Source organism: Kogia breviceps, chromosome 1 (assembly GCF_026419965.1).
Source record: "Kogia breviceps isolate mKogBre1 chromosome 1, mKogBre1 haplotype 1, whole genome shotgun sequence".
NCBI classification, from domain to species: Eukaryota; Metazoa; Chordata; class Mammalia; order Artiodactyla; family Physeteridae; genus Kogia; species Kogia breviceps.
Genome location: NC_081310.1, coordinates 165,859,195 through 165,886,203, shown reverse-complemented (window position 1 = coordinate 165,886,203; position 27,009 = coordinate 165,859,195). Strand labels below are relative to the sequence as shown.

At 52.0% G+C, this 27,009-nt stretch overlaps 2 protein-coding genes and 1 long non-coding RNA gene across 5 annotated transcripts in view; 2 read left to right on the top strand and 1 right to left on the bottom strand.

The window, feature by feature from the left end:
* RPS8 (ribosomal protein S8) overlaps positions 1 to 27,009 on the top strand; it is a 396,253-nt gene that overhangs the window by 36,829 nt on the left and 332,415 nt on the right. The gene's annotated exons all lie outside the window — the stretch shown is intronic.
* RNF220 (ring finger protein 220) overlaps positions 1 to 27,009 on the top strand; it is a 224,544-nt gene that overhangs the window by 178,458 nt on the left and 19,077 nt on the right. For 2 of the 3 annotated variants that reach the window (XM_059082901.2, XM_059082908.2), the window contains exons 3-6: positions 8,933 to 9,065; positions 18,115 to 18,160; positions 21,670 to 21,771; positions 26,397 to 26,439. In XM_059082901.2, the coding sequence (XP_058938884.1) occupies positions 8,933 to 9,065; positions 18,115 to 18,160; positions 21,670 to 21,771; positions 26,397 to 26,439 (324 nt within the window). Of the gene's footprint in view, positions 1 to 8,932; positions 9,066 to 18,114; positions 18,161 to 21,669; positions 21,772 to 26,107; positions 26,247 to 26,396; positions 26,440 to 27,009 lie in introns of those variants that run through there. The other variant, XM_059082917.2, reaches the window with a different exon arrangement.
* On the bottom strand, positions 1,138 to 25,757 carry LOC136792259 (uncharacterized). The gene is made up of 2 exons (XR_010835788.1): positions 25,451 to 25,757; positions 1,138 to 1,367 (listed from the first exon to the last, which is right to left on the bottom strand). It is a non-coding gene; the product is annotated as an uncharacterized lncRNA (long non-coding RNA).

Here is a 27,009-nt window from a genome sequence, read left to right as displayed (position 1 = left end):
GGCCACCCAAGAGCCATGTCTGGCTCAATCCAGGCCCCCCCTATTGCTAGAGACAGTCAATAGCATCCCTCACAATAGGGGTCAGGGCACCAGCCCGGCTCCTCTTTCACAAGAACCTGGAGCTGGCAGGAGGCCATGTGGAATGGGCAATGCCAATCTGAGTTTCTGCCAGCAGAGTAGAGGGAGAAAGGAAGATGGCAGGGGCATGTGGGCATGAACATGTCACCCCTATGAATTCTACCTGAGTGTATATGTCACGTGTCAGGGAGCCAGTGCTGTGTGAGGGGGTCCTCCTTATGCAAGGAAGAGGGGCAAGGGGAGAAGAGCATATACAGTAGGATAGATGACCAGACCAGACCAGACCAGACCAGGGGCGAGGTAGGGGCAAGGAACCAGAGAAAACCCTTTCAACGTCTCCCGGCTAGCATCTGCATCTTCTGGGGGTTTAGCAAGGTCAGTGATCACTTATTCATTCATTCAAGGAATATCTTTCGGTTCCTACTTTTACGACTGCTATCCTCTTACTTTGGGCTATGCCCTCTGCTAGACACTGGGGCTATAGCAGTAAACAAGTTACTCCCTGAGCTCAAGAAATTTACAGTCTAAAGAGAGCAACAGACACATGATAGGCAATGATAACACTGTGTTACCAGAGGCAGCACAAGAAGCTGTGGAAACACAGAGGAGGCACCTAGTGCAGTCTGGAGGAGTCGGGAAAGGCTCCCTGGAAGAAAGAATTCCGAGTCTTAAAGGATGAGTAAGATTTAGCCAGCCTGCGCAAATGGTCCCTGCCATATCCTTTTTGGTTGCTTGGCAAACCCAAAGCAGAGACAGATAGGCCTATTTGGTTCCAAGTGACCCTGGAACTGCTAAAAATGTCACCAGACCACCAGCCACTGCCCTGGGGTCTGGGCAGGAGGGTGCACAGCTGTTTTCAGGGCACCCCTGGGCACTGGCGGATAAGGATGGGCCATAGCTAAATACACGTCTCCCCTCTGCCCGCCCCACCCCCACCTCCTCGATCAGGGATGCCTATTAATTCTGACAAATGATGACTTACGAACATGTAATGCAAACTGATTCATCATACATTCAAATCCACCGCCCCGCCCCAGCGGGAGGCCCCAGCCAGACAAGTGTATTACACGGATAATGTATTTGACGTATTAATAAAACCAGCCGCATTGCTCTGGCGCGGGGACTGGGGAATGCCAATATACGATGACAGATCACATATTGATGAAATCCAGATGTTTGGAATCATAGTCTTGGGGCCTTGTTCATATTGACTGAAGGTAAAAAATGCCATCTGTCAGCATGTTAACTCTTCCTGTCCCACACTCAGCAGAGGCACCAATCACGGTTTTCTGGAGAGAAGAGAAGGAAGAGGGGAATGAGTGAGACGGCAGAGTGGTGGCTTGGATGCATGTGGTGGGGTAGATGGGTGTACCGTGGACATGATGGGTGGAAGAGACACTTTTCACGCCTTGTGTTCTTAACCTCTCAGCAGCATGCAACCCTATCGATGACGCTCCCCCCTCCTTGAAACTCTTCCCTTTCTTGGCTTTGATGACATCACCTTGTTTTCATCTTCCTCTTGGCTGTTCCTTCTTACTTCAATGACTTAAACTTCCTCCACCTGTTGGAGTTACTCAGGGTTTGTTCCAGCCTCTTCTTACTGTACACTCTGGCCCTGGGTGATCTCGCCTACTCTTAACTTTTGTTGCGTATTTACCATATGCAAGACATTGTTCTAGACACAGAACACGCAGTGGTGAATTTCAGTCTTTATCTCGTCAGCGTCTCCGGTTCTATAATTTTAGCTCTGGCTCACATATAGTGCCTACTCAGCATTTTCACAGGGTTGCCTTAACAGTTCCTCAAAGTAAGTTTATCCAAAACTGAATTCATTTTCTTCCTTACCAAGCCTACTGCTCTTCCTCCTGTTCCACAAGTCAGTAAATGGTCTAACACCTAGCAGTTGCTCAAGTCAGGCAGCTCGGAGTCATCCTTGACTCCTCTCTGTCCTTGAACCCCCATGTCCAATCCACCCGCTTCTGTTCATCTCCATCATCATCCACATCATCTCACTAGAGCAGGTCAGCTTCGTGTCTCACCTGAGTTAGTCAGATAACCTCCTAGATGGCCTTCCTGCACTTGATCTTGTCCCCTTAGACCATTCTCTGCTTTGCAGTTAGAATGATCCTTTTAAGATGCAAGTCTGGGACTTCCCTGGTGGCGCAGTGGTTAAGAATCACCTACCAATGCAGGGGACATGGGTTCGAGCCCTGGTCCGGGAAGATCCCGTGTGCCGCGGGGCAACTAAGCCCGTGTGCCACAACTAGTGAGCCTGCGTGCCACAGCTACTGAAGTCCATACACCTAGAGCCGGTTCTCCACAACAAGAGAAGCCACCGCAATGAGAAGCCCGTGCACCGCAACGAAGAGTAGCCCCCACTCGCCACAACTAGAGAAAGTCCGCGTGCAGCAACAAAGACCCAACACGGCCAAAAATAAATAAATTTTTTTTAAAAAAATGCAAGTCTGATATGTCACTCCCCTGCTTAAAATTCTTCAATGGCTTCTCACTGTATGTTAAAAAATAATAGTAACAAGCCAAAATCATTAACGTAGTTGAAAAGTCTTCCAGGATCTGGCCTCTCTTTCATCAGCTCTCAGTGTTCTGCCCCTCACCCTCTGCTCCAGCCATACTGGACCCTTTTCAATTCTTCACTTAGGCTTTCTCCCCTCTGTACCTTCAAACATGCTGTTTTCTATCTAGAAACACTACTTCACCATCATTGCTTGACTGGTTCCCAGTCATTCTTCAAGCCTTTGCCTAAATGTCACTTATTTCACCTCCCAGACCAGATGATATACTCCCATAGTTCCACGTACTTCCCTTGTCCTAAGACCACGCTGGGGATGTTTGTTGAATGTCTCTATCCGCAGTTAGTTCTTAAGCTCCCTGAGGGCAGAGAGTGTGTCTGTCTGTTCATTACTTCATGGCATCCATACTGTAGCAGACCCATCTTTGGTACTCAGTTGACATTTGTCAATGATTATTGAATCATTTCCGAGGGGATGGATAGGTAGGTAGGTAGCTGGGTATATTATGCAGTGGTCAAGAGCACTGGCTTTGGAGTCAGACAGATATGGATTTCAATCTCTGCTCTGAACCTTCCAGCTCTGTCATTTCATTGTTCTGAGCTCTGTTTTCCTCATCAGTGCGATAGAGACAGATTAATTATACTTACCTCATTGGACTGTTGTAAGGATTAAATGAGATTACATATGTGCAGCATTAAACCTACAGCCTAACATATAATAGCACTCAATAAACTGTTATTATTATTAAGGGGCAGATAATGTTTAAGTGGATGGATGGCTAGATTGACAAACAAACCAGTAAATAGTTATATGGGTGTGGATGGATAGGAAGAAGGAACTCCATGGAAGCCAAAAGGGCCAGGGTACCTACTGAGTGGTACACAATCTTGATCATAGCAGGGAAGAAGGCTGGATAGAGGGCAAGGCCAGGCTGGTGTCAGGATGGGGTAGATCCAGGCACAAACAGCCAACTGTGCTAGTGTCCTACTAGAGATAATAGTGACTCAGCACACAGCCCTGATTTAACTAGATCCTCACAAAAGTCCTGAGAGTTAGTTGTTATTATCCTTGTTTCAGACAAGAATAAACTAAAGCTCAGACGTGTTAAATGATTTGCCTAATGTCTCACAGCTAGTAAGAGGCAACTCTGTTGAACATTGCTTGAAGGCTCTCGGTCACCAGGAAATGGAAGCCCTTCCTTCGGGATCGCAGGAGGAAAAGGGTGGAGCACACACATATGTACACGTAAACACACATGTATACACACGTACATACTCTTGAAAGTCCCATTTGGGGTTTGCTGCTTGAATAAACAGAGAGGCAAGAATGGAACCCACAGGCAGCAGAACCGGGACAAAACCAAACAGGCCAAGCTGGAGAGGCAATCACATGTTTGGGAGTTGCAGGGCCGGATGTGGGTTAGTGATCTAGGAAGGGAGGCTTTTCACTTTGAATGAGACCCTCATCCTCCAGGGCACAGTTCGGGGCACCAGGCCTCACTGTGGAAGATGGCAGAGAAGGAGCAGCTGTGCCGGCCCTTGAGCTCCCAGTGGTCAGCAGTTCCCAACAGAGAGGCACAACAGAGGGCTGATCCTGGACCCCAGGTACCTGAGGCCTTGATCCAAGGCTTGAGGGCCGGACTAGCTGGAGCCTGGCCCAGGCCAGGGAAAAGCTACTTGGCTGGACTGTCCCTCCTCAGCAGGCCTGTCCCCCCTGCTCACAACCACAGGCAGTCACTTCCCGGTAGAGCCTGGCTGTTTTCTGGTGGGGAGGTATCCCAGCAGCTCAGAAAGGGGAAGGGGCCCTCCGGAGGTCCCACAGCTAAGGAGCCCCCAGGCAGGGCCTGACTCAGCCCTGACCCTCTGCTCTTCGAGCTGGCGGTGCCCCGTGTGAGGCAGAGGGTAGGGTCAGGCCGCTCTGCTCCCTGCTCTCCTCCTGCTTGGGGGATACCTGCGGCAGGCGGAGAGGTGGGGGTGGCAGGAGCGGCGGGGCCGGCTGCGGGGCGGCGGGAGGGAGGTGCGGTAATGAATGTGGACGGAGGCGGAATGAGCGATCCATCTTTGCATGGGAGGGGAGGGGAGGGGGCCGCGCGCCTTCCCCCCACACACTCACACACTCAATCAGGCGCTGTCAGACCTCCGGCCGCCTGGCATTTTGGTGAAGAATCTCTCAGCTAAAAATTGTTGTCAGTCCCATTTCCTCGTTATCAGTGCAAGGGCTGAGGCAGCGCCCGGGGATTAGCAGAAGCGGGGAGCGCCCGCACCGCCATCCACTGCCGATAACACCGGGCCTCCTGCCTCACCTCCCCCATTCATCATCTTTAGCAGTGACAGCCCGTCCCAGTCCCTGTCCCCATCCCCTCATGCTTCCCGCGTCTCCCCACGATGCTGCTCAGCTTGGCTCCTGACCTCCCTGGAGAGCTAGGCCTCCTGAAGAGGGATGGGATTCAACCTAGGCCCCTCGGACCTAGACCCACCTGTGGCCGAGGGCTTGGCCAGCTGTGGGGTGGGGGGGCGGGGTCAGGAGTGAGGAATGCTCAAGGAGAAGATGCTTTCTGACAGCCCGCCACTGGTGGACTCGGTCTGCCTACCTGCGATGCTGGCAGCGGTGTTAGAGAAGGGATTCCTGCATTAGATGGGCAACTGGACTAAGGATTTCTGGAAGCCTCTCCAGCCTGAGATGGACTCCCAGATACTGGGAACTGTGGAAGGGAAGAGCCAAAGGATGCCTAGAAAGAGTTGGGGGTTGAAGACTTTGTTCCCACCCCAGCAAGACCACAGCCCCTTCTTTTTGGCCATCCCCAGCGGTTTTATGGCCCGTTTTATGGCCACTGTAATGGCCCAGGTCAAAAGCTTCAGGGAGCTGTATTCTGGGAATTATGCAAACAAGGAGCAGGCCCAGGGCCAGAGTATGGATTTTGTCATTAAACCTGGGCAGGCCATGTCGTTAGTGCAGTAAAACCCACGTCATGACCACAGATCTCAATATAAAATTATAGGGAACACAGCGGGGGAGGGGAAGCAGGGGGCCCACAGCCATGCTGACACCTGCCATGCCAGCCTCTGAGAAAATGCGGGTGGGATGGAGGGCATAGGCTGCAGGGTCCCTCCACTGATCCCTGTGAGTGCTATTCCTGAAGCTGGGAGCCAGGAAGAGGACCCATCATCCCAAAATGGAAACTGAGGCCAACCTCAGAAAAGTAGAAGATCCCTGTCAACAAAGCAGATGAACTGAGGACAGGTATATGGGAATGCTGGTGCCTGCTCCCAGGTGTAGAGGGAGGAACCTGGGCTCTAGGAAGCCCTAAGAGCTATACTTGGTATCCCAGGCTGAGAGGGGCTGATATCCTGATATTTCCACCTCAGCTCCTAGCCCATGCCCTAGATCCTACTCTTTCTCCATTCTTCTCTCTTACCATTTCCCCTCTTATGCCCAGATCCTTCCTCAGTGCTTGGTTTCAACAGCCTTGTCAACTCTCCCTTATTCATCCTTCATGCCTGTCATCAAGCAATGCCCACCCCCCATCCCCCTGGCCGGGTCCTACCACCCTCCTCTGGCCCCTTCCTGCCCACCCCCACAAGTACCCATTCTTGCCTCCCTCAACCCTGACCAGGGCTGCACTGACTGCAATCACTGATTTTCTTTTTCAGCTTTCCCACTAGTTGGTGATCTCCTTGAGGCCAAGAATGTGTTATCTTTATCTCTGAGAAAGAGATAAAGATATCTCAGTTTTTCATACAATAATACCTGATGTAGAATAATTGTTTGATAAGTGTTTACTGAATGAATAAATAAATGAAGCAATGAGATCAAGAGCCAAGTACAGAGGCCCCTGTCTAGTTCTGAGCCTCAGTTTCCCCATCTGTAAAATAAAGATAATGGCCTGCAGAACTTCTAGGGCCTCACTCACCTCTGAGATTTTCTGGCTGAATGAAGTTAGAATGAGCTTAGACTCATCTCCCCACTCCCAGACCCGGACCACATCTGCTTCTTTTACTCAGAGCTGCCTTCCAGCTGTCCCCGGAGCATTTGAGGCATAGCCACCAGGGCACATGATCAGTAGAGTCCCTTCCCTTCCTCACAGACCTAGCCACACCAACTAGAGCCATCCCGACCCGACCCCGGAACACACAAAGCCTCCCCAGCGGACATCCCAGCTCTGCAAAGGTCATCTTGCTTCTGGGACAGTTAGCTCTTGATTCCTACCTCTCCTCCTTCCCTTCCTCTTCTCCACTGTCTCATTTCATCATTGAGCATCTAATCTAAGCCAGGTCTTTTTTCTATTGTCTATAGATTAAAAGATGGTTAAGAAATGGTCCCCACCCACAAGAAACTCACAAGTCAATCATGCATTCATTCATTCCTTTGCTCCCATTCTCTGCCTGGAACTCTTCTAAGGCACATCTCAAAAATTTCATTTCTTCGGTAAAAGCATCTCTTTTTCCACTCCTCAAAACACGCACCCAGAATGAATCACTCCCTCTTCTGAGCTCTCAGATGACCTAGTCTGGGCATCCAGGAGAGCCGTGATCACCCTCAGTCTCGTGTCAAAAGGAGGTGGGTTCTTGTGTTCAGCCTGAACTGGGAATTCCCTCAGGCATAGGCTTACTAGACTTAGCAAATAAAAATACAGGCCGTCCCGGTAAATTTGAATTCTAGAAAACCGATGAATACGTTTTAACATAAGTCTATCCTGTGCGATAGTTGAGACATATTTATACTAAAAAATTATTGATTATTTATGTGAAATTCAACTGGGCATCTTGTATTTTATCTGGCAACCCTACTGAAGCAACCATCTTAGTCATCACTGGCATGGCCCTTTATCTCTCTAAAAGCTAATTTGACCCTCCCTAAGCACCAGAGGAAAGAAGCAGCAGGGAGAAAGATGTGGCCTTAAGCTAAAGAAGTCCTTCCTACAATCAGAGTTTACATGGATAGACAGAGATGTTTCTAGATGAATAGGGCTCCTCAACACTGTGCCTGTTAGCAGAGGCCAGGGGAGCATTGGCTGGGGAGAGTGACAAGGGAGGGAGTTTAGGTATCCCAATGGGTGCGCTAGGTAACCTTCAGGCCCCTTCCTAGCACGGTGTGCTCTGGTTACTGTCAGGGACAGAGTGGGGACAGAGTTCAGGCTCCCAGTGGGCCCCCAAGTCTGCATAGCCAGTGCTAAACCCACGTGTGGTTGTGTATTGGGGGTACACAATTTGAAGGGAATTTTGGAGGGGAAGAGCTCAGAATCTGTTATACTCACAGAGGCCAGTGAGGTTATCCAAGTGAGAGGGAGTGAGACTTGAACGGGAGAATGTAGATTCCAGGAATATTGAAGCAGAACGGAGAGGACTTGGTGGTTAAATGAATGTGGGAAGGGGAGTAAGGCCAGGGAGGGGGCCGAGGGCGAGGTGCAGGTTACTGGCTTGGGTGACCAGGTGAATGCAGGTGTCTTTCACTGAGAAGAGCACTGCTGAAGAGGGCGGGGAGGGGAAAGTGAAGAAGCTGAAGTACTCAATTCTGGATTGTTGAGTTTCAGATTTTTGTGGGACATTCAGGCATTTATGTCCATGAGGCATTTGGATATAGGGGTCTGAAGAACACGGGAGGGTCTGGCATAGAGAAATGGATTCTGGAGTCGGCAGGGCACAGGTGGGAGTGATGGCCATAAGAATGAACAAGATCATCCCAAATGCAGAGGGAGGAGAGGAGAGGCCATGGAAAGAAGTATGGGGAAAAGTGAGGAACTGGGAGAGGATGCCACCCTGGCAGTCACCCAGGTCCTTTTCTGTCTTTCCCACTCAACTGTGAGCGCCTCAGGTTCAGGGACTAGACCTGATTATATTCTGTGTCCCCACCACTCTGCACTAGGCCTGATTCAGTGAAGACATCAGTGTTTGTTGAATGACTGCAGGAAAGAATCCCCTTTCTCCCTCTTTTCTTCCTTCTCCCGCTTTGGGGAGTGTGAAAGCAGTGAGGCTAAGGTAGAGACAGAGAGGGCCCTGGATACTCTGGGTGATGGTGTGATTAAACAAGACCTGCTTCACTAACGTGTGAAATGAAGTGATCAAGGTTTGATTGCACAGAGCATTGATTGCATCCTGATAGATTTCCAAGAGGGGCAGCTGGCTGGGGAGGTGCTGTGCACAGCCACAGCCTCTGGAACTGCAAAGCTGAGTGATGTTCATGAGCTCTGAGACCCTCAGGCTCACACTTCCTCTAGGCCAAGAAGCCCTAGGAGGTAGCAGCCGGCTTGGGGTGGAGGACTGGGACAAGGCATTTCCCTCCACATATAGCCTGGCTTATATGTCTGTCTCTTCTTCCCTTACCAGGTAAGAAAAAGGCAGCAGCACTGTTTGACAGCCAGGCCCCTATTTGCCCCATCTGCCAGGTCCTGCTGAGGCCCAGCGAGCTGCAGGAGCATATGGAACAAGAACTGGAACAGCTGGCGCAGCTGCCTGCCAGGTAAGCCACCTGACGGGGAGCCTGCCCACTGGAGGCCTCCACTCGGGGTTCTGGCCAACAGGTCCCAGCCTTTTGGCAGAAGGCAAGGCCCTGCTGCCATTCTCCACTCTGCTTTCAATCCTCAGCTCCACCAGCTGAATGGTGCTGGCTTTCTCTTCTTGCTCTGTTTTTGGAGATGTGAGGAGAGTGGGCCTCAGCCTCAAAAGGACACAAGAGGAGCTGAAAAGGGGAGGAGCCTCAGGGCAGGGTAACGGAAGCAGGGACCGGGCCTGGCAGCTCCCCCAGAAATGCAGCCTGGGGTTGCCATCCACCTTGTCTATGAATCTCAAGGTCTGAAAGGTGACAGTTTTGAGAACGTGCTCAGGCGTGTCCCCCCGCTCCACCTCACCTCCCTTGTCCCTGCCTGAAGGACAGTGCAGAGCCTCCTCCCGGGCCTTGTGGAGGAGCCATGGTTGTTAAAGGCAGCATAGGAGGTGTGTAGCAAATTACCCCAAAGCTTAGAGGTTTAAAGCAACCATTTCATGATGTTTGTGGAATCTGTGGGGTCAGGAATTCAGACAGAGCACAGAGGGGGTGGCTTGTGTCTGCTTCATGATATCTGGGGTCCCAACTGGGAAGACATGGTGGCTGGAAGCTGGGATCACCTGGCTGCTTCATTCGCACATCTGGTGGTTGATGTTGGCTGTCAGCTAGGACTTCAGCTGGGGCCGTAACCAAAGCACCTACACATGGCTTCTCCTTGTGGCCTGTGCTTCCTCACAGCATGGCAGCTTAGGGCTCGAAAGCAAATGTTCCAGTCATCAAGATGGAAGCTGGACCACCATTTATAACCTAGCCTCAGAAATCACTTAACATCACTTCTGCTGTCCTCTCTTGGTTGAGGCAGTATTAGCCCACAAAGATTTTAGGGGCAAGGACATACACCCCACCTTTTGATGGAGAAGTGGCAAGCTCCTATTACAGAAGAGCATGTGGGATGGGAGACATGGTCATAGCCATCTTTGGGGAAAAGGGGAATATAGTCTGTTCCACTACTCCCAATCCCACCCCTTGTTCAGTTCAAGTCACTAGACTTGACTGATCTTCCTTCCTCTACCCTCTCACCTAATCCCCTGTGCAGGGTATAGGGGACCAAAGGTGAATCAGAAATGGTCCCATGTAAGTCGGTGCAGCCACTATGGAAAATAGTATGCAGGTTCCTCAGAAAACTAAAAACAGAGCTACCATATGATCCAGCAATCCCACTCCTGGGCATATACCCAGACAAAAGTGTAATTCAAAAAGATACATGCACCCCTATGTTCACAGTGGAACTATTCACAATAGCCAAAATATGGAAACAACCTAAATGTCCATCAACGGATGAATGAATAAAGAAGATGTGGTACATATATGCAATGGAATACTACTCAGCCATAAAAATAAACGAAATAATGCTGTTTGCAGCAACATGGATAGACCTAGAGATTATCATACTAAGTGAAGTCAGAAGAAGAAAGACAAATACCATATGATATCATTTATATGTGGAATCTAAAATATGGCACAAATGAACCTATCTACAAGACAGAAACAGACTCACAGACATAGAGATCAGACTTGTGGTTGCCAAGGGGGAGTAGGGGGGGAAGTGGGGGAGGGAGAGGGATGGACTGGGAGTTTGGGGTTGGTAGATGCATAGTATTACATTTAGAATGGATAAACAAGGTCCTACTGCACAGGGAAATATACCCAATCTCCTGGGATAAACCATAATGGAAAAGAATATAAAAAACACATGTCTCGGGCTTCCCTGGTGGCGCAGTGGTCAAGAGTCTGCTTGCCAGTGCAGGGGACACGGGTTCGTGCCCCGGTCTGGGAAGATCCCACATGCCGCGGAGCGGCTAGGCCCGTGAGCCACAACTACTGAGTCTGCACGTCTGGAGCCTGTGCTCCGCCAACGGGAGAGGCCGCAACAGTGAGAGGCCTGCACACCGCGATGAAGAGTGGCCCCCACTCACCGCAACTGGAGAAAGCCCACGCACAGAAAAGAAGACCAAACGCAGCCAAAAATAAATAAATAAATAACATATCTCTATGTGTATAACTGAGTCACTCTGCTGTACAGCAGAGATTGGCACAGCACTGTAAATCAACTACACTTCCATTTAAAAAAAGAAAAAAGAAAGAAATGATCCCACCTCAGGAGCTCATAATAGCAGAGTAAGGAGAGCCAAGCACTAGAAACCCTGAGGGATAGAGACTGCTCTACAGGAAGAACAGGAGCTGTGGGAGCATCGAGGAGGCAGCAAACCCAGCTCAGAGCAGAGAAGGCCTCCTAAGGGAGGTGAGGCCTGGGCTGAATTTTGAAGGCCAAAATACTAGTTGCTGTGTTACAAATTCCTCCAAAAATCCATGGCTTAAAACAGCAAACACTTAATATTTCAGTTTCTGTGGGTCATCAATTCAGACACAGCTTAGTTGGGTAATTGTGGGTAGCTGGGGGTAGTTGTGGGTTCTGGCTGTCTCTCATGAGGCTGCAGCCAGGATGTCAGCCAAGGCTGCAGTCATTTGAAGGTTTGATGGGGGCTGCAGCATCTGTTCCCAGGATGGCTCACTTGCATGGCTGTTGGCAGGAGGCCTCAGTTCCTCAACATGTAGGTCTCTCCACAGGGCCGCTTGGGTTTCCATGTGACATGGCAGGTGACTTCCCACGGAGGAAGTGATCCAAGAGAGAGACTAGAGAGGAAGCCACAATGCCTTTTATGATCTAGTCTGGGAAGTCATACACTATGGCTTCTAATGTATTCTATTCTACTCACTAGAAGCAGGTCACCAAGTCCAGCCCACACTCAACAGAGGAGAATTAAACACTATAAGCTCTTGAAGGAGAGAGCACCAAAGAATTTGTGGGAATACTTAAAACTACCACAGAAGACTATACTAATGATGATAATAGTAATCCTGGTGAACACCGTGTGCCAAGAACTTTATATTGTGTCAACTTATTTAACCATCACAACCACCCCTGGGCTATGTAATAATTATTAACTCCATTGTACAGATGAGGAAACTGAGGTCAGAGAAGTTAAGTGACTTCTCTAAGGTTGCACAGCCTGTGAAGTGGTAAAGGTTCAAACCCAATCAATCTGATTCTACAGCCCATGCTTTTAACCACTCCCGCCTCCCTCCCTCACACACACACACACACACACACACACACACACACACACGCGCGCGCGCGCACAAGACCAGCCTAGAACAGGCAGGGAGTGAAAGAAACACCCTTCTGCAATTGAGTTCCATACCTTGGCTATCCAGGAGTGTTTCTGGGTAATTTGCTCCCAATGGAAGACTTCTCAACAGGAACTAAGAATAGGGGCAGAGATGGAGGGACCCGCAGAGCCTTGTAATCGCAGTGCACCCCTAAGGGTCTGGAGAATGGGGGCCAAAGCTCTCTTTCTGCCTCTTCATTGGGGACCACGCTACAGCCTAGTCCCTGTGGCCCCATCCCTGCACTGGCCAGGGCATCCACTTCTGCCCACAGGAGTGTTCCACCCCCACCCGTGACCCTGCACCAATCTCTCCTCCCTCACGTCCTCTCAGAGCATCCCCTATGTCCACACCCTTCGGCCCACGTCCATTTCCTCACCCGGAGCCTTCACATCTGCCCCGCCCCTCACCGCTATGTCTTGCGTGCCCCACTTCTGTGCCCCTCTCGTCCAGGCCCAGCCCAGCACCCCCTAACCCTTGGCACGTCCCCCCTCCTCAACCCGGTGTCTGACAGCCGGACAGCGGGATCTGCACAGCAAGTGAAATTCCCGTCGGATCGATAAAGCCGAAGCGCTGGCGGCGACGGGTCGATGGTTTTATCTGTCTCGGCCCCGCGCGCCCGGCGCGCTGACAGTCCGACCGGCCGGCAAAGGCGTTCAAGGGCAGCCGCGCCCTCCGCCCCCTCCCCTCTTCTCTCCCGCCCCCCCCCACCACCACCTCCCGGCAGCCGCTGCGCCCACCGGACTGCAGGCTGGACCGGTCCGCCGCCGCCCTTGTGATTTATCTGGATTTTTAATTGGAAAAAATTTGCGAATTAATTGATTTCAGGAACTTGCCAATTAACATTGTAATTGGGTGCGTGATAAATTCCCAAGGAGCGTGTCAGCTCCCTCCGGGCTGAGGGCCGTGGCGTCTGGGTAGCTCGGGGAGGGACCCAGCCTTGGATGCCCTTGCCCCGCCCCTGCCCGCTCTCTAGGAGGCAGGAGGGGAGAAGTGGAGGTCGGGAGAAGATGTGGCACCCCGGCTCCCGAGACCCCTCCCTCCTCCTCTTCCCGCCATCAGCGCCAAGCTTTAAGCAGGTATTTCACAGATGGGGAAACCGAGTCCTGCAGGAGGGCAGAGCTTGTGTGTGCATCACTCAGGGAGTTCTGGTCAGAGCCCAGATGAGGGCATCCCCATCCACGGCATGTGGCCAGCAGCTTCTTCCCCAGCTCTCCAATCCTCCTTTCTGTTCCCTTCTCTCTGCTCCCCTCCCTTTCTTTTCTTTCCTCTTCTCTCCAACTGTCCCCTCCCCTCTCTTACCCCGCCTTTGCCTGCTTTGCCCTCGTTCCCTTCCCTCAGCCTAGCCAGCTCCTGAGTCTGTGGATGCCGCTGCCAGAGTGCCTCTCCATCACCCTCCCACATGGTTGGTCCCAGAGGAGCTCTGCTGGGTGGGCCTGATTTGTGCTCTCTGCCCCCTTCTGCCCAACAGCACAGAGCAGGCTGCTATTTTAGACACACCCAAGGGCTCACACAGAGGAGCAGGGACCTTCCAGCTCCCAAACTAGGGCTGGCTGGTTTTCACAGACACAGGTGCAAATGTATGTCCACAACATACAGGCACACGCACACAGCCCCATTCCAACACACACAGATGTGCTCACACCTACCCCCTGAAAGAACCACTTCTCATATATGTTCACTCCCATAGGCACACGGGCACACAGAAACAGGAAGAAGAGTTAGAACTCCCACTGGCAAAGCACTTACGCACTTTTCCATTAGAGATCAGAGGCTGTGCCCACACACCCTCCCTCACCCCATCTTCTACCATTCCCCCTCTCAGTCCTGCACAGGCACTCCAATAGGCCCCAGGACTCAGCTACCTAGAATGAGAAGGGCAAAGTTAGACTGAGGACAGATAGTGCAGTGCCTTCGATGTTGGAGGGTGGTCTTGGAGGTAATGGGGTCATTAGAACATCGGTGAGCTGGAGAAGCCTATCAGAGAGCTGAGCTGTAGGAGAATCACTCTGGAGGCCAGTGTGGGATATGATTTGGGGGTAGAAGCAGGGAAGCAAGTGAGGAGGTTAGGCAGGGTCCAGGGGACAGGTGGTGAAACTGATCTAGGACAATGGCAGTGGCAGTGGGAACAGAGAAGAAGGAATGATGAGAGACTGGTCGGGGGGAGAAGCAAGAGAACTTAGCTGATTACTTGTGGGGTGCTTACTAGGAAGAGCTTTCGGACTTGGGTCATGGGAAGAGTGATGATGGCAGAGAAGCAGATATCTGAGGGAAGGAGGGGACAGTGGACAGAGCTCTGGGCACGCTAAGCTTTCTCTAGGATAATGATGGGGTGGAGACGATGTGTACAGACAGACAGGCAGGAAAATAGTTGGCGTCTGAAGGTTGAAGGGCAGGTTGGGGAGTGGTGCCCCGTCTTCTCTGTGGCCCTCAAACAGGAGTTTCCACCCAGAGAGAGGAAAGAGCCTTGGATGCGGAAAGACTGCACAGAGCTGAAAGGAGGGCTTGGCTTGGTGGGGCCTGAGCTCAGAGACCTTTTCCTGGAGGCTTCCGCAGTCACTTTGAGACCTGGCCTGTAGGCTGGGAAGCAGGATCTCTCGTCAGTGCTTTAAAGGGGCTGGAAGGAGCCAGAGGGAGGCTGGGTGACGCTAGAGGGGAGGCGGGGTGTGGAGATGGCAGTGCCCCCACCCCCACTTAAGCCTTATTTAAGGCCCGCCTCGGTGTTTGGTTGGGTAATGAACTAGATAAACAATTCCCCAAATAGATTAAAACGAAGTGTAACTTACAAAGGCGGCTGGTGATGATGGTTTATTCCCGGGCAGCACACCATTTCTTTATTTCCAAGGATAATTCAGTGTAAATCACCTTAATTAAAAGTGTCAGCCCAGCCCATGAATATTGTACTTAGGAACGCGTTTCCTGGGTCCCAGTTATAATTTAAAACCCATGGATCACTAGGCAGCGAGTGACTGCGAAGGGAGGAAATCGTTGGGGGCGGGCTGTGGAAACAGGGAGGGACGAAGGCAGAGCAGAGAGGATGGGCTGGGCAGGAACCCGGCTGCCAGCAGCTCAGGGCTCGGACTCTCCTCTCCAAGGTGGGCCCTTCACCAGACTCCTGTGTCTGGGGGAACCAAGCACACTTGGAGGTAAGCAGGTTGCTGGAGGAAAGGTAGGGCAGTGGGGCGCTTGCTCAGGGAGAGGGAAGGAGTCTGGCATAGTACCAGTCCAACTCGAGGGAAGGGGAAGAGGATTGCCAGGAAAAGATCCAGAGGACTGGCAAAGGGAAAGGCTAGACATCCTGGTTCTAAACGTCTCCATTTCTATTCACCAGCACAGTAAACTAAAGCCGAGTCAGAAGTACACTCCCCAAAATGAAGAGAGAAAAAGAACTCAGAGCTCAGCCCTCCATCCTAACCCCTGAGTGTCTTTAGGAGGCTGTGTGGCCAACCGAAAAGTAGCACTTTGGACACCGTCAGACATGAACTCAAATCCCAAACCCTGCATGGGCTGTGTGAGCAGAGAGGTGTCATGTAGCCTGCTAGTCAACTTTGTAAAGGTTTTGTGAAGATTTAAAGAGATGATACATATAAAGTTCCTAGCCCATGCCTGTCACGTGTGGTGGGTACACAATAATTGTTCATTCTTTCCTCTTCTGTTTCACCCTGATCTTGCTCGGATAACACTCAGACTTCAGTCCAGGGGTCTGGCGAGAACAGTGTCATACAGTAGATGCCTCAGTTCTGCACCCGTTAAGTCCAGGAGTGGGGCTGGCACAACAGCGACATCAGCACTTGTTGACTGAGTGAAGGAATGATAAAAGTAACAAACTTGCACCTAGCAGTTCCTCAAGAGCAGCTCAGTTTCCTCTCTGTATCCCTGGTGCCTGGGTCAGGAGCAGGAACATGGGGACCATTTATGAACGAAATGGCACTGACTGGAACCCAGTCTGGTGGTCCTCTCCTGCCTGTGACGCCCCCACTGTGTGATCAGACAGGCAGACAGCTGGGTTTTGTTGTTGTTTCAACATTTTGGCCATGTCCCGTGGCGTGTGGGACCTTAGTTCCCCGACCAGGGATTGAACCTGCGCCCCCTGCAGTGGAAGCTCAAATCTTAACTACTGGACCACCAGGGAAGTCCCCAGACAGCTGTTTTTACACTCAGATCTTAGCTTTAGCCTGCTGCTGCCAAGCCTTCTGGCCCCTGCACTGTGATGTACGTGTCTGCTTGTGTGGGTGTGTAGCCATGTGTGTCTACATTTGTGGGTGCACGAGTGTCACGTGTGTGTTGGCACACATGGGTGTCTGTGCATGCTTGTGTGGATGTGGGTACAGCTCTTCATCCAGGCCTGGGAGACAGTTGTGAATGTGTCTTTAAGGACACATCTCTGGGAACGGGACTCTGTGTGCTTGCACCTCTTCGTGCATGTCTCAGCTTCCAGGTGTGACCACATGTTGACAGAATTCTAGAGACAATGGGTATGTGTGTTATCTGCCTTTATACCAGGGTTTCTCAACCTCAGCACTACTGACATTTGGGGCTGGATAATTTTTTGTTGTGAGGGTCTATCCAGTACCCTGCAGGATGGTTAATCCCCTCTGCCCACTCCACGCCAGTAGAAAACTCCCCACCCCGACTTGTGACAATCAAAAATGTCTCCACATGTTGCCAATTGTCCCCTGGGGGGCAAAATGGCCCTGGGTGAGAACTCTTACTTTATCCAAATCTGCCTATGCCTTTGCTCACATATTGGGTATGTCTATGCCTGACCCAGTGGGTGTTCCCTGTGTATACACCACCCGTGTGTGCCCAGTGTATCTGCCCTGGGGGGGTGCGTCTTTTGTGCTGTGTGGATCTCTTGGGTGTGCTCTACCTGTACACCTTGTATGTGCATCTGTGTGGGACCCTATGTGAATTGGCTGTACCTGCCTCCTGCGTGTATCAGCCAGCGCCTCTGTGTGCATGTAATATTTCTGTGCGCGTGATAGCACGTAAGTGAACGTGTGCGCACAGATGTAGTGAGCACAGTGGGGGCGGCAGGGAGGGAGGGCCAGGAACAGGGATATTAATGTTTCTGAAGTGGATCTGATTTGATACGTCTTGTTCCATTGTCAGCATCTGTTTAGCGGGGATTTGTAATACTTTGTGGCTCTGGATCACTCATGCTTAGCGCAGGATTTGGCCTTGCATACCAATTTCGTTATTAAACACAGTCCTCGCCTCCCCCACAGCCCATCCATCACCTCCCACCCCTGCTCCCCCCACTCTGAGCCGCCCACCGTATTTCAGGGCCCAGCTACCGCCCGCCTGCCGCGCCTGCCGCACCTGATGCCGGAGGGCCTGGGGCTGACAAATTGAATCAGGGGGAGATCATTCCTGGCCTAACGCAGTTTGCAGCATGTTGGAGGGAGAATTGACAAGAGCCATGTCAGTTCTATCACCCCAATCCCATAGGAGCTAAGAGCAGGCTGAGGTCTGGGTTGGACCGAAGGGGGCAGGACAGGAAGAATCCTCAGGGCTGACAGGAGCAGTCAGGTAAAGCCCCTTTCCTCGGATCCACGAGACAGCCTACCATGCCTAGTGTCAGTAGCCCTGCCCAGGAGCCCACTCTGGCCCCTGCCCCCTGATGGAGGCTGAGTGAGGCAGGGCCAGCTGGGGCTGAATGGGCTGGGTGGAGCTTGGCTGAGGGGGGCTGGGCTAGGCTGGCTGTCTTCTCTCCTTGGGATCTTCTTCCTATTCTACTCTTACATGCTCTGGGCAGCAAATGGAATGGTCACCCTGTTCTCTTCTTTCTTGGCAGCAAGAATTCCCTTCTGAAGGATGCCATGGCTCCAGGCACCCCCAAGGTAGGTGGACAATTGTGTTTTCCTCCTGCCCATCCTCACCTAAGCCCACTCAGAATTGGTTCTTGAGAAAAAGGAGCTCTTCTTGGATCCCCAGCTGTTTTCAGGGTTTGATCGTCAGCCTGAGGCCTCGGGCTGCCCTGTGCACTTGAGTACATGTGTGTATAGTCTGAGTGTGAGTCACGGGTATGCTCACCTGACTTTCTCTTCTAGTCAGGATGGGGTCAAAGCCAAGAATGACCTGGGGGTGTGGGGGACCCAGACACTAAGTCTGGGGAGACTCAAAGGAGGAAGGTGAGCTGTAGCAGGTAAAGAAAAATATAGAAGTGCAGGTCAAGACAGGTGGTGCAGGGCCTTAGAAGCCAGACCATGGGGTGTGTGCACGTGCTTTGTCCTGAAGGCAACAGGGAGCCAGAGAGGATGTTGGGCTCTTTTGGGGAGACAATCGGACCCTCTGAACAGACACTATGGAAGGGAAGCATCAGATGGAGAAAGGAAGAGTGAAGGACAAGTGGCTCAAAGGAAGGGCCAGAGGCCTCAGCAGGATGACATGACTTGTACCAAGAACTCCCATAGGTGGCCACATAGGTAGATGGTACTGCACCTCCAAAGGTGATGTTTTGAGGGAGTGGGGACCTGGGGTTGAAGGACTGAACACTCACTCACTGAGTGTCCTCTCCCCCACCCCTCAGTAAGGTGGCATCCTGTCTTGTAAGTTCTCACAATAACTTGTAAAAGCAGAAATCCTCAGCCCTTTCTACAGGGAGTGAGGAATGAGTGCTGAATGGATACATTTTTTTTTTTTTTTTTGGCCGCGCCGCATGGCTTGCAGGATCTTAGCTCCCCAACAAGGGACTGGTCGAACCCTTGGCAGTAAAAGTGCGGAGTCCTAACCACTAGACCACCAGGGAATTCCCCAGAATGGATGAAATCAGTAAGGGAGTGTGTGTGGAGAGATCAGAGCAGAAGCCAAGAAGAGAGTCTGGGACTCCTGTGCTGGGGGTCAAGAGAAGGTCCCAGGGCCAGGGAAGGAGCAGAAGAGGAAGAATGATGAGTGAGGAGGGGCACAGGAGAGCATGGTGTCCCAGAATCCTAAGAGAAAAAAAATTCCAAAATGTCTGGGGTGGTCAGCAGTCAAGCAGAAAAAGGCTGGAGAAGGAGGCCATTGTATTTAGAAGTCTTAAAAGCACTGGTGACCTCTGAGAGAGCAGTTTTGGGAAAAGGAGCCAGAGTGACAACCTTACTTCCAGGGGCTTGGCCTGTCTCCCCTGCAGGCCCTTCAAAAGGGTGCGAGTGAACTCTGTACCTTCATTCAGGAAATCACTCAACACAGCAAGCTGGACAGACGAGGAGCAGGGAACCTAGCCCAGCCCTGGACTGATGCAGGCCCTGGCCAAGGAAGCAAAGCCCTCCCAGTCCTAAAGAGAAACGGCGTGGGGGGGAGAAGGGGGGGCCACACTGGCAGAGCTTGGCCCAGGCTGCAGTCTCCAGTGGCTATGGTTAAGGCAGGCAGGTCACGGAAGTGCTGCCAGGTCAGCCACAACCCCTGACATCTGAGCATGGCTGGCAGGCTGGGGACTGGACCCCAGTGAGGCCTGTGTTCAAAGCACAAACAGAGACATGATCCACATCCATCCCTGGTTCCCCACATGAACAGATGCACACCCACCTGGCCCCGTCAGAATACTCATACAGGAAGTCTTAAACATGTGCAAATGCCTGTAACCACCAATGCGGGCTCACTGATAATCAGACTCAGAGGCAAGGACCACCACTCACCCACTTCTAGAAATAGGCTCACGCCCCCAAAGCTGCCAGTCTCAGGGTCTGTCCTCTGCCTGGACTGGGGCTTTAGGGAAGCAGGTCGTGGGTAGAAGAGGCACGAGGTAGAAGGTTCAAGCAAGAGACTGAGAGGACAGGGAGGAGGAGGAGGAGAGGGCGAGGGGGCCTCAGACAAGATTGATGGCCTCGTTGCCATTAAGAAAAAAATTAGCCGGTGGCGGCTATCATATTAAAGGGTGAAGAAGCCGTGAATTATTTTCTTAAAGATCTTATCGCTTACAATGATAATTTTACCTTCCAAAAGGCCACTTTTAATGAGGCAAAGAGCCAGGCAAAAAGTCATGATTTAATGTCGGGATTTTTTTTTCAAAACACATTTTACTGCTTTTTGGTCCATGTTTAAAAAGCGCCAGTGACCTTTTTTTATGCCGCTTGCCCCAGGTGTAATGCTGAGGCCTCTCAGGGCTTCTAACCTAGAGAGAATGAGAGAGAGCACACAAGCATGAACTTTCTCATGATGGGGGGTTAGGGGCCCCATGACGCTTCCCCTCCTCAGCATCCTCCTTGGGACCAGAGAAGGAAAAGGACATTGCCTGAAAGCCCACCTCTTTTCCGAGCTGGGGGCCAAGGCACCCACTAGGCCTCCCACTGGGCCTGGGTAGGTGAGGAAGGGGCTCCAAGTTGCAGGGAATCCCATCCCAGTCCCTGCCTGGCCTCTTCCCTCCTGCTCTTGGGATGAGGCCGAGTCAGGGAACCCTGCCAGACCAGCAGCTGCCCCCCTTTCCCAGGGCCCTTGCCTGAGGATGTGCAGCGTGGCCACCGCATGCAGGTCACATCCTAAGGCTCAGTCGGAGATGAAGGATAAATGGCTGCTCCATCTTTCCCAAATTGCTTTCTTTGGGCTGTCAGTGGCGATTTGGCATGGTTTTCTAAGCTGGGGAGGCCTCCTAGGGAATTGTATGCTTCCGGCTCTGGGCTGTGCAGGCTGGAAAGGTGCGGGGGGAGGAAGTATGGATTGCTTTCAGGCCTCCAGGCCCCCAGTTTGCAGCTGAACAGGCCTTGGCAAGAGGCAGAAAGAGCAGGCTGAACGTGCCATGTGGTATTTAGAATTGTGGTGCTCGTGTACAATTTAAAGCAGACAGTTTATTAATCTAAACTGAGGGCGTATGTAGAAGAGGCCATGCAGGATTGACATGGGGGGATTAGTTTTGCTGGGATTTTTGCTGGGGTCATTGCCACAGCACGGGGATAAATGGAGCCAGTGTACATCCCTAGCTGCACGAAGGAAACTCTCACACACTATTTAATTTACTGTCTCCATAGCGGGGCTGCCACCAGCCTGTATTAGGGGCAGGCAGGGCAGCAGGGATGTGGCTTTACCCCCAACCCTTCAGAGGGGTCCCAGAGTCTCTGCTCAATATGGGAGAACAAAGCCTATATATAGTCTCAGCCCACTGGGAGGCCTGCCCCACTGGGATGGAGATTAGCTGGGGTGGAAGAGGTTGGACCCTCTCCAGGGGTCTCCACCCATCCCTAGGATCAAGCTATCCTTTCCCACAACTAGACTCTGGGGGGCCTGACCACATGTCTTCAGAATCTCAAGCGGTCTCTACCCCTCTGCCCTCCTTTTCTCTGCCTCTATCCCAAAAGCTCCATAGGACCGGACACTCTAGGGGACTGACTGTAGGTCTCATTCAGCCTGAGGCCACGTGTCCTTTTTCTTCTTCCAGTCCCTCTTGTTGTCTGCTTCCATCAAGAGGGAAGGAGAGTCTCCGACAGCATCACCACACTCGTCTGCCACTGACGACCTGCACCACTCAGACAGATACCAGGTGAGGAGGGGTGGGCTGGGCCCTTGGGTGAGAGCTTATAGGGCAGGCCTGGGGCTAACTCCTCCCATCCTCAGGATACAAGGGGAAAGGCCTGAACTGTGTTTGGTTCCCTCTGTGTCTAGTGCCTCTAACTGAACCAAAAGGCACAGGTGTCAGGGAATGTGCCATAAATGGATGGATTTTAGGGAGAGATGCCAAGGTCACCTGGGCTCAGGTGGGCTCTTCTGAAACATCCCAGCCATCTGGAGGTCTCCTCTAGGGTTCAGTTTCATCAGGGACCCAGGGACATAGCCCAGAATCACCTGAAGACTTCACACTTCAAAACCAGGATCCCCTGAGCAAGTAACCATCAATGCTGCCAGAGACAGAGACAGAGAGAGAGACAGAGAGAGAGACAGAGAGACAGAGAGACAGAGAGAGAGAGAGATTGCCTGTGAGTGCGTTGGGCAAACAGGAAGGGAATAACTACACAATCCTAAAACAGCAGAGCAGGAGGGGTACCTAAGGGTAATATCCCAGCTTATATAGACCTTATTTGTGGTAGGAAGGAGAAGGAGCTTCCCCCAGAAGCTTCTGAGGAGAGACAGACTCCTGCCTTCAGGAGCCCCAGTCAGAGGGCAGAAAATAGAGCCTGCTCCAAGAACATGCTATCTAAATGACAGCACGGCTTCTCAGGGAGCCCTTATGTGAAAAGGGAAACACACCCCTGACTAATGCAAAGAGACAAAGCAGCAGGGACCTGTCATCTGGGACAGAGAACCAGGGCCACTGCTGGTACACAGGAAGCCTTTCTTGGAATTCGAGGTCTTCTCTCTGGGCACTTTTTCCTCCCAGCTGACACAGCCTGGCGTCAGGGTGCAGAGTTTGGTAAGTGGAATACGGAGTGTGGGCTGTACACCAGTTTCAACTAGCACCTCCTCTGCTGGATGCCCTTGTCTGGGACTCAAACTGCAGAGCCCAAAGTGCCAGCCCTGGGGAGGGATCCCTGCTCTCATGAGCCCTGGTTTGAGAGAGGCAGTCAGTCCTCACCCAAACAATCCTGATTCAAGATGGAGAAATGACCCAACTCTAGGGGATTCTGGGATAGGGAGACAAGGCTCCATCCCAGAGAATTCTATCCCAAAGGGAGACAGAGCCCTACCTTCAGAGGCCGATCCTCTCTATTTCAGCCACAGCATTCAGCTCCACTATTTGTTGCACTAGGGAAAGAGTAACCATCAGGCGTAGGCATGGCATGCTAGGCATAGGCTAGGCGTGCTAAGGCATGGCACCAAGGCCTCTGTGACTTAGAGTCAACCTTTCCAGCTTCCACTCCTAATACTGCCTTCCGTGAATCCTGTGGGCTGTCCTCGCCAGATTAATGCTAACCACTTGTTGGCTGTGCCACTCCTTTCTTGCCTCTCTGCTTTTTACACATGCTGCTTTTAACGGGGTTATTTTACCCCACCCCATCAAATTTCTATTTATCCCTCAACAACCTGCCCAACTTCCCTCTGCTCCGGGAAGCCTTTCTCGATTAGCTTTCTCTTCTCATGACCCCTTCATGTCCATGTTATTGCCCTGATCATCTTATATCAACACCCATTTAAGTATGTTTCCATTATCTTCTAGTATATAACAAACCATCCCAAAACTTAGTGGCTTAATACAACTTATAATCTCTCATGATTTCTCATGATTCTGTCGGCTGAGTAGGCCTTTCCTCATTCATGAAGCTCATTCAGCTGGAGGACTAGCTGGCCTAGAAAGTCTAAAATGGCCTCACCACATGTCTGGGAGATGAGGGGCCTTGGTTTTCTTCCATCCGGCCTATCATCCTCCAGGAGGTTAGATTGGCTTCCTTACTTGGCAGTCTCAGGACAGTGTCATGCCAAGAGGGCGAAGGCCAAAGCTAAAAGGCCTCTTGAGGCCTAGGCTCTGGAACTCACAACACAATCAAGAGATGAGGAAATGCAGCTCTTTGATAGGAGGAGCTGCAAAGAGTTATGAACATACTTAATCCATCATGATGAGCCTGACTCTTGCACTAGACTGATGGGCTCGCCAAGGCCCCTTCTCTACTCCCTTCCTTTACTCAAACACTTATCTAGTTACTCACTCATGCTCAGCCCAGGGTCCTTGCCTTCACGGGGTTAGATGTACAAGTAGATAATTACAGTCCAGTGTTTTAAGTGCTATGAAAGAGAAAATCAGAGTAAGATTCACAGAGGAGGTAATGACTGAACAGGATGAGTAGGAGTTCACTCTGGTGGACAAGGAAGAAAAGATATTCCAGATCAAGGCAACACTATGTATGTGCAAAAGGCAGAGAGGTGTAACACAGAATGATGTATTTGGGGACCCACTAGCAGTTCAGTTTTGTTAGAATGTAAAACACAAGGGGAACTGGTAGCAAATGAAGCTGGAATCCCCTGATCTTTACATAACACCTGGCATGTAGTAGTTGCTCAATTATGTTGGACTGTTTTTAAAAAATCATCAAACTTGGCCCTGAAATCAGGAGGTACTGGTTTCTGGTTTGGATTCCCATTTCCTTAGCCCCTGCTGGGTTACCTAACCCTTTAACCATTACCTCACTTTACCCTCATAGCAACTGTGCAAGCTAGGATTCATTGCCCCCAATTTATAGCTAAGGAAACAGGCCTAGAGAGAAGAAGTGACTTTTCTAAGAGCATATACATTGTAAGTAACCACCTCAGGATTTGAACTTGAGTTTGTCTGGTCCTGAATCCTAGATTGTTTCTCAGCCCTACACTGGGCTCAGGGGCTTCCCTCATAAATATCCTCCTCTCCACCTCACGGATTTCTCCTGCATGCCAGACCCTGTTACTGGATGGAGATGACCTCCCAAGTTGAAGGGACAGGTCTGTAAACAGTCAAAATATTCAAGTTCAAAGGAAAGCCAAGGGACTGTGAAAACTCAGAGGAAGCAACTAACCCAACAATGGGGGAAAAGCGAAGTCATCCCAGAGTCCTGTAGGATGAACAACAAACAGTTAACCAAGCAGGGAATATGGGTGCATGGAGAATAATATAGCCCAAAGTCCAGAGTATGGGGTGCTCAAAGAGCTACAGGTAGTGTCAGGAGGGGGAAAGGAGAGAGCAGGAATGGCAGAAGAAGAGTCTGGAGAAATAGGCAGAGCACGTCAGAGATGACCTGTATGCCACGGTGCAGACCTCAGTGGAGAACCACTAAAGGATTTAAAGGGGAGGAAGAAAGAGGGTCAATTTTGTATGATACAAAGATCACACTGCATGTACTGTGGAGGACGAGTTACAGGGAGAAAAGCTGGAGATGAGAAGGCCAGATGGGAGACAGCTGCAAATTTATAGAGCTCCTAAGATTATGAACCAGAGCAATGACATCCAGATACGTAGAGCCACTGAAGAAACACGCAGGGATGGCTGGCCTGTGCCGGGCTCTGGCTTCACCCAGGACTCACACATGGCCCCATCCCTGGAGTGGTCAGCCCACCGATAACAATTTGTACAAGCCATACTGAGAGTACAGATGGAAGTAGAGAGGAAATGATGTTTTTCGGTTAGGCCTGGAAGGACGAGAAGGAGATACACAGAAGGGGAGATAAAAAGATGTAGGAGATCTTTAAAGATAGACTCTGAGATGAAAGAAGGCTTGAGTGTGAGGAAGTGAAGGAGGGTGGGGTCAAGGACGACTCACTCTCAACTATCTGGTGTGGGCACACCAGAGTGGATGGTGGTATCCCGTTAGAAACGGAGAATCCTGGAAGAAGGCACTTGTTTTGAGGGATGCTGGGTTCCACTTTGGCCGCGTGGCTGTGCGTTGCCAGTGGCAGCTCCAGAGGTTATCCAGAAGACGGCTGAAATGTCGGGAATCCTCTAATATCGGGACTGCTGAAAGGCTGGGGACTGGGGAAGAGACAGTTGGGACTCGCGGCGAGACGGGCCGCTGCGATCGGGAAGTCCTACGCCATCTCCCCAGCAAAGGGGTAGCCGCGCGGGAGGGGGGAACCAGGCGGGGTTCCGGGGCGGAAGGAGCCCCGTGCTAGGAGGGGCCGTGGAGTAGGGTGGGAGGACCTCGCAGCCACTAAAACCCGGGCGGGTTGGCTTTGCGGCCGGTGGGAGGGAGCCCAGGGCGGCCTCAGCCTGTTGCTGCCAGAGTGCGAGCTGCTGTTTCCTGGTCCCGGTCCGGCAACCCCCACCACTTCTTGAACTTTCACCCCCGGCGCGCGACGGCGGCGAGTCACGTGATCAAGGCCAACATGGCCGCCGCCGCCGCTGGGAGCTGAGGTGCCGCCGCCGCCGGGCAGCCGGGGGGAATCCGCCCGCATCGCCGCCCTCGCCGGCCGGGCGGCCGCGGGGCCCGGAGCGCCGGAGGCCGGGGCTGGGGCGGCGCACCGTGCGGCGGCCACGGGGTCCCGCTAGAGCAGCCTCCGGCGGCTATGCCGAAGGCCCGGAGCGGCCGGCGGAGCAAGGGGGCCGGCGGGAGGGAGGAAGTAGGTTTGTTTACGGGCTGTTTGGGGCGGGGCAGGTGTGGACCGGGGGCTGGGGCGGGGGCTGGGGCGGGGGCTGGGGCTGGGGTCGGGACTCCGGGCCGCGCTGACGCTCTCTTCTCTTTTTTGCATTTGCCCGGGATCTTTTCCCAGACCTTCTTGCGAGTGCGAGCCAACCGGCAGACCCGACTGAATGGTGAGTCTTGCGCGGCCCCTCCCTCCGCCCCACCCCCGGCCTCCTCCCTCCCTCACTGCCTGCAGTTACTGACTTCCCTGGGTCTCTTCGACATTAGGGCCCACTGGCTTCTTCACAGTCACAGCGCCTGAGTATATGTTGACCAAGGCGGCTGCCCTCAGTTTCTCCATCTGTCTAGTGGAGGTTATGGTCCCCACCTCTTGCGTGAGCCTCTCTAGGCCTTGAAGAACCCTGGGGGTCAGTAAGTGCCAGAGAATGAGAAACAAGCCACACAATTCCACGCGGGAGCTCAGTTTTGAATTTGCAAACTGCTGGGACCTCACTGTACAAGCCGGCAGGGCGCTGAGAATGTTTTTCTTCCAGTTTTTAATCAGTGCCCAGTAGTGTGAATACAGCCTTTTTGCTGAGACTTGACAATGCAGTGAGATCTGGAGTTCCCACGGCAACAGGAACTAACTCATCCCAGGGCTTTTTGAGTTATCAGTCGGCCCACATTTCACAAAGGTGATCAGCGTGGGCTCGACAGCTCTTACAGGCCTTCTCTGAAAGCACTCCGTGTATGTACTACCT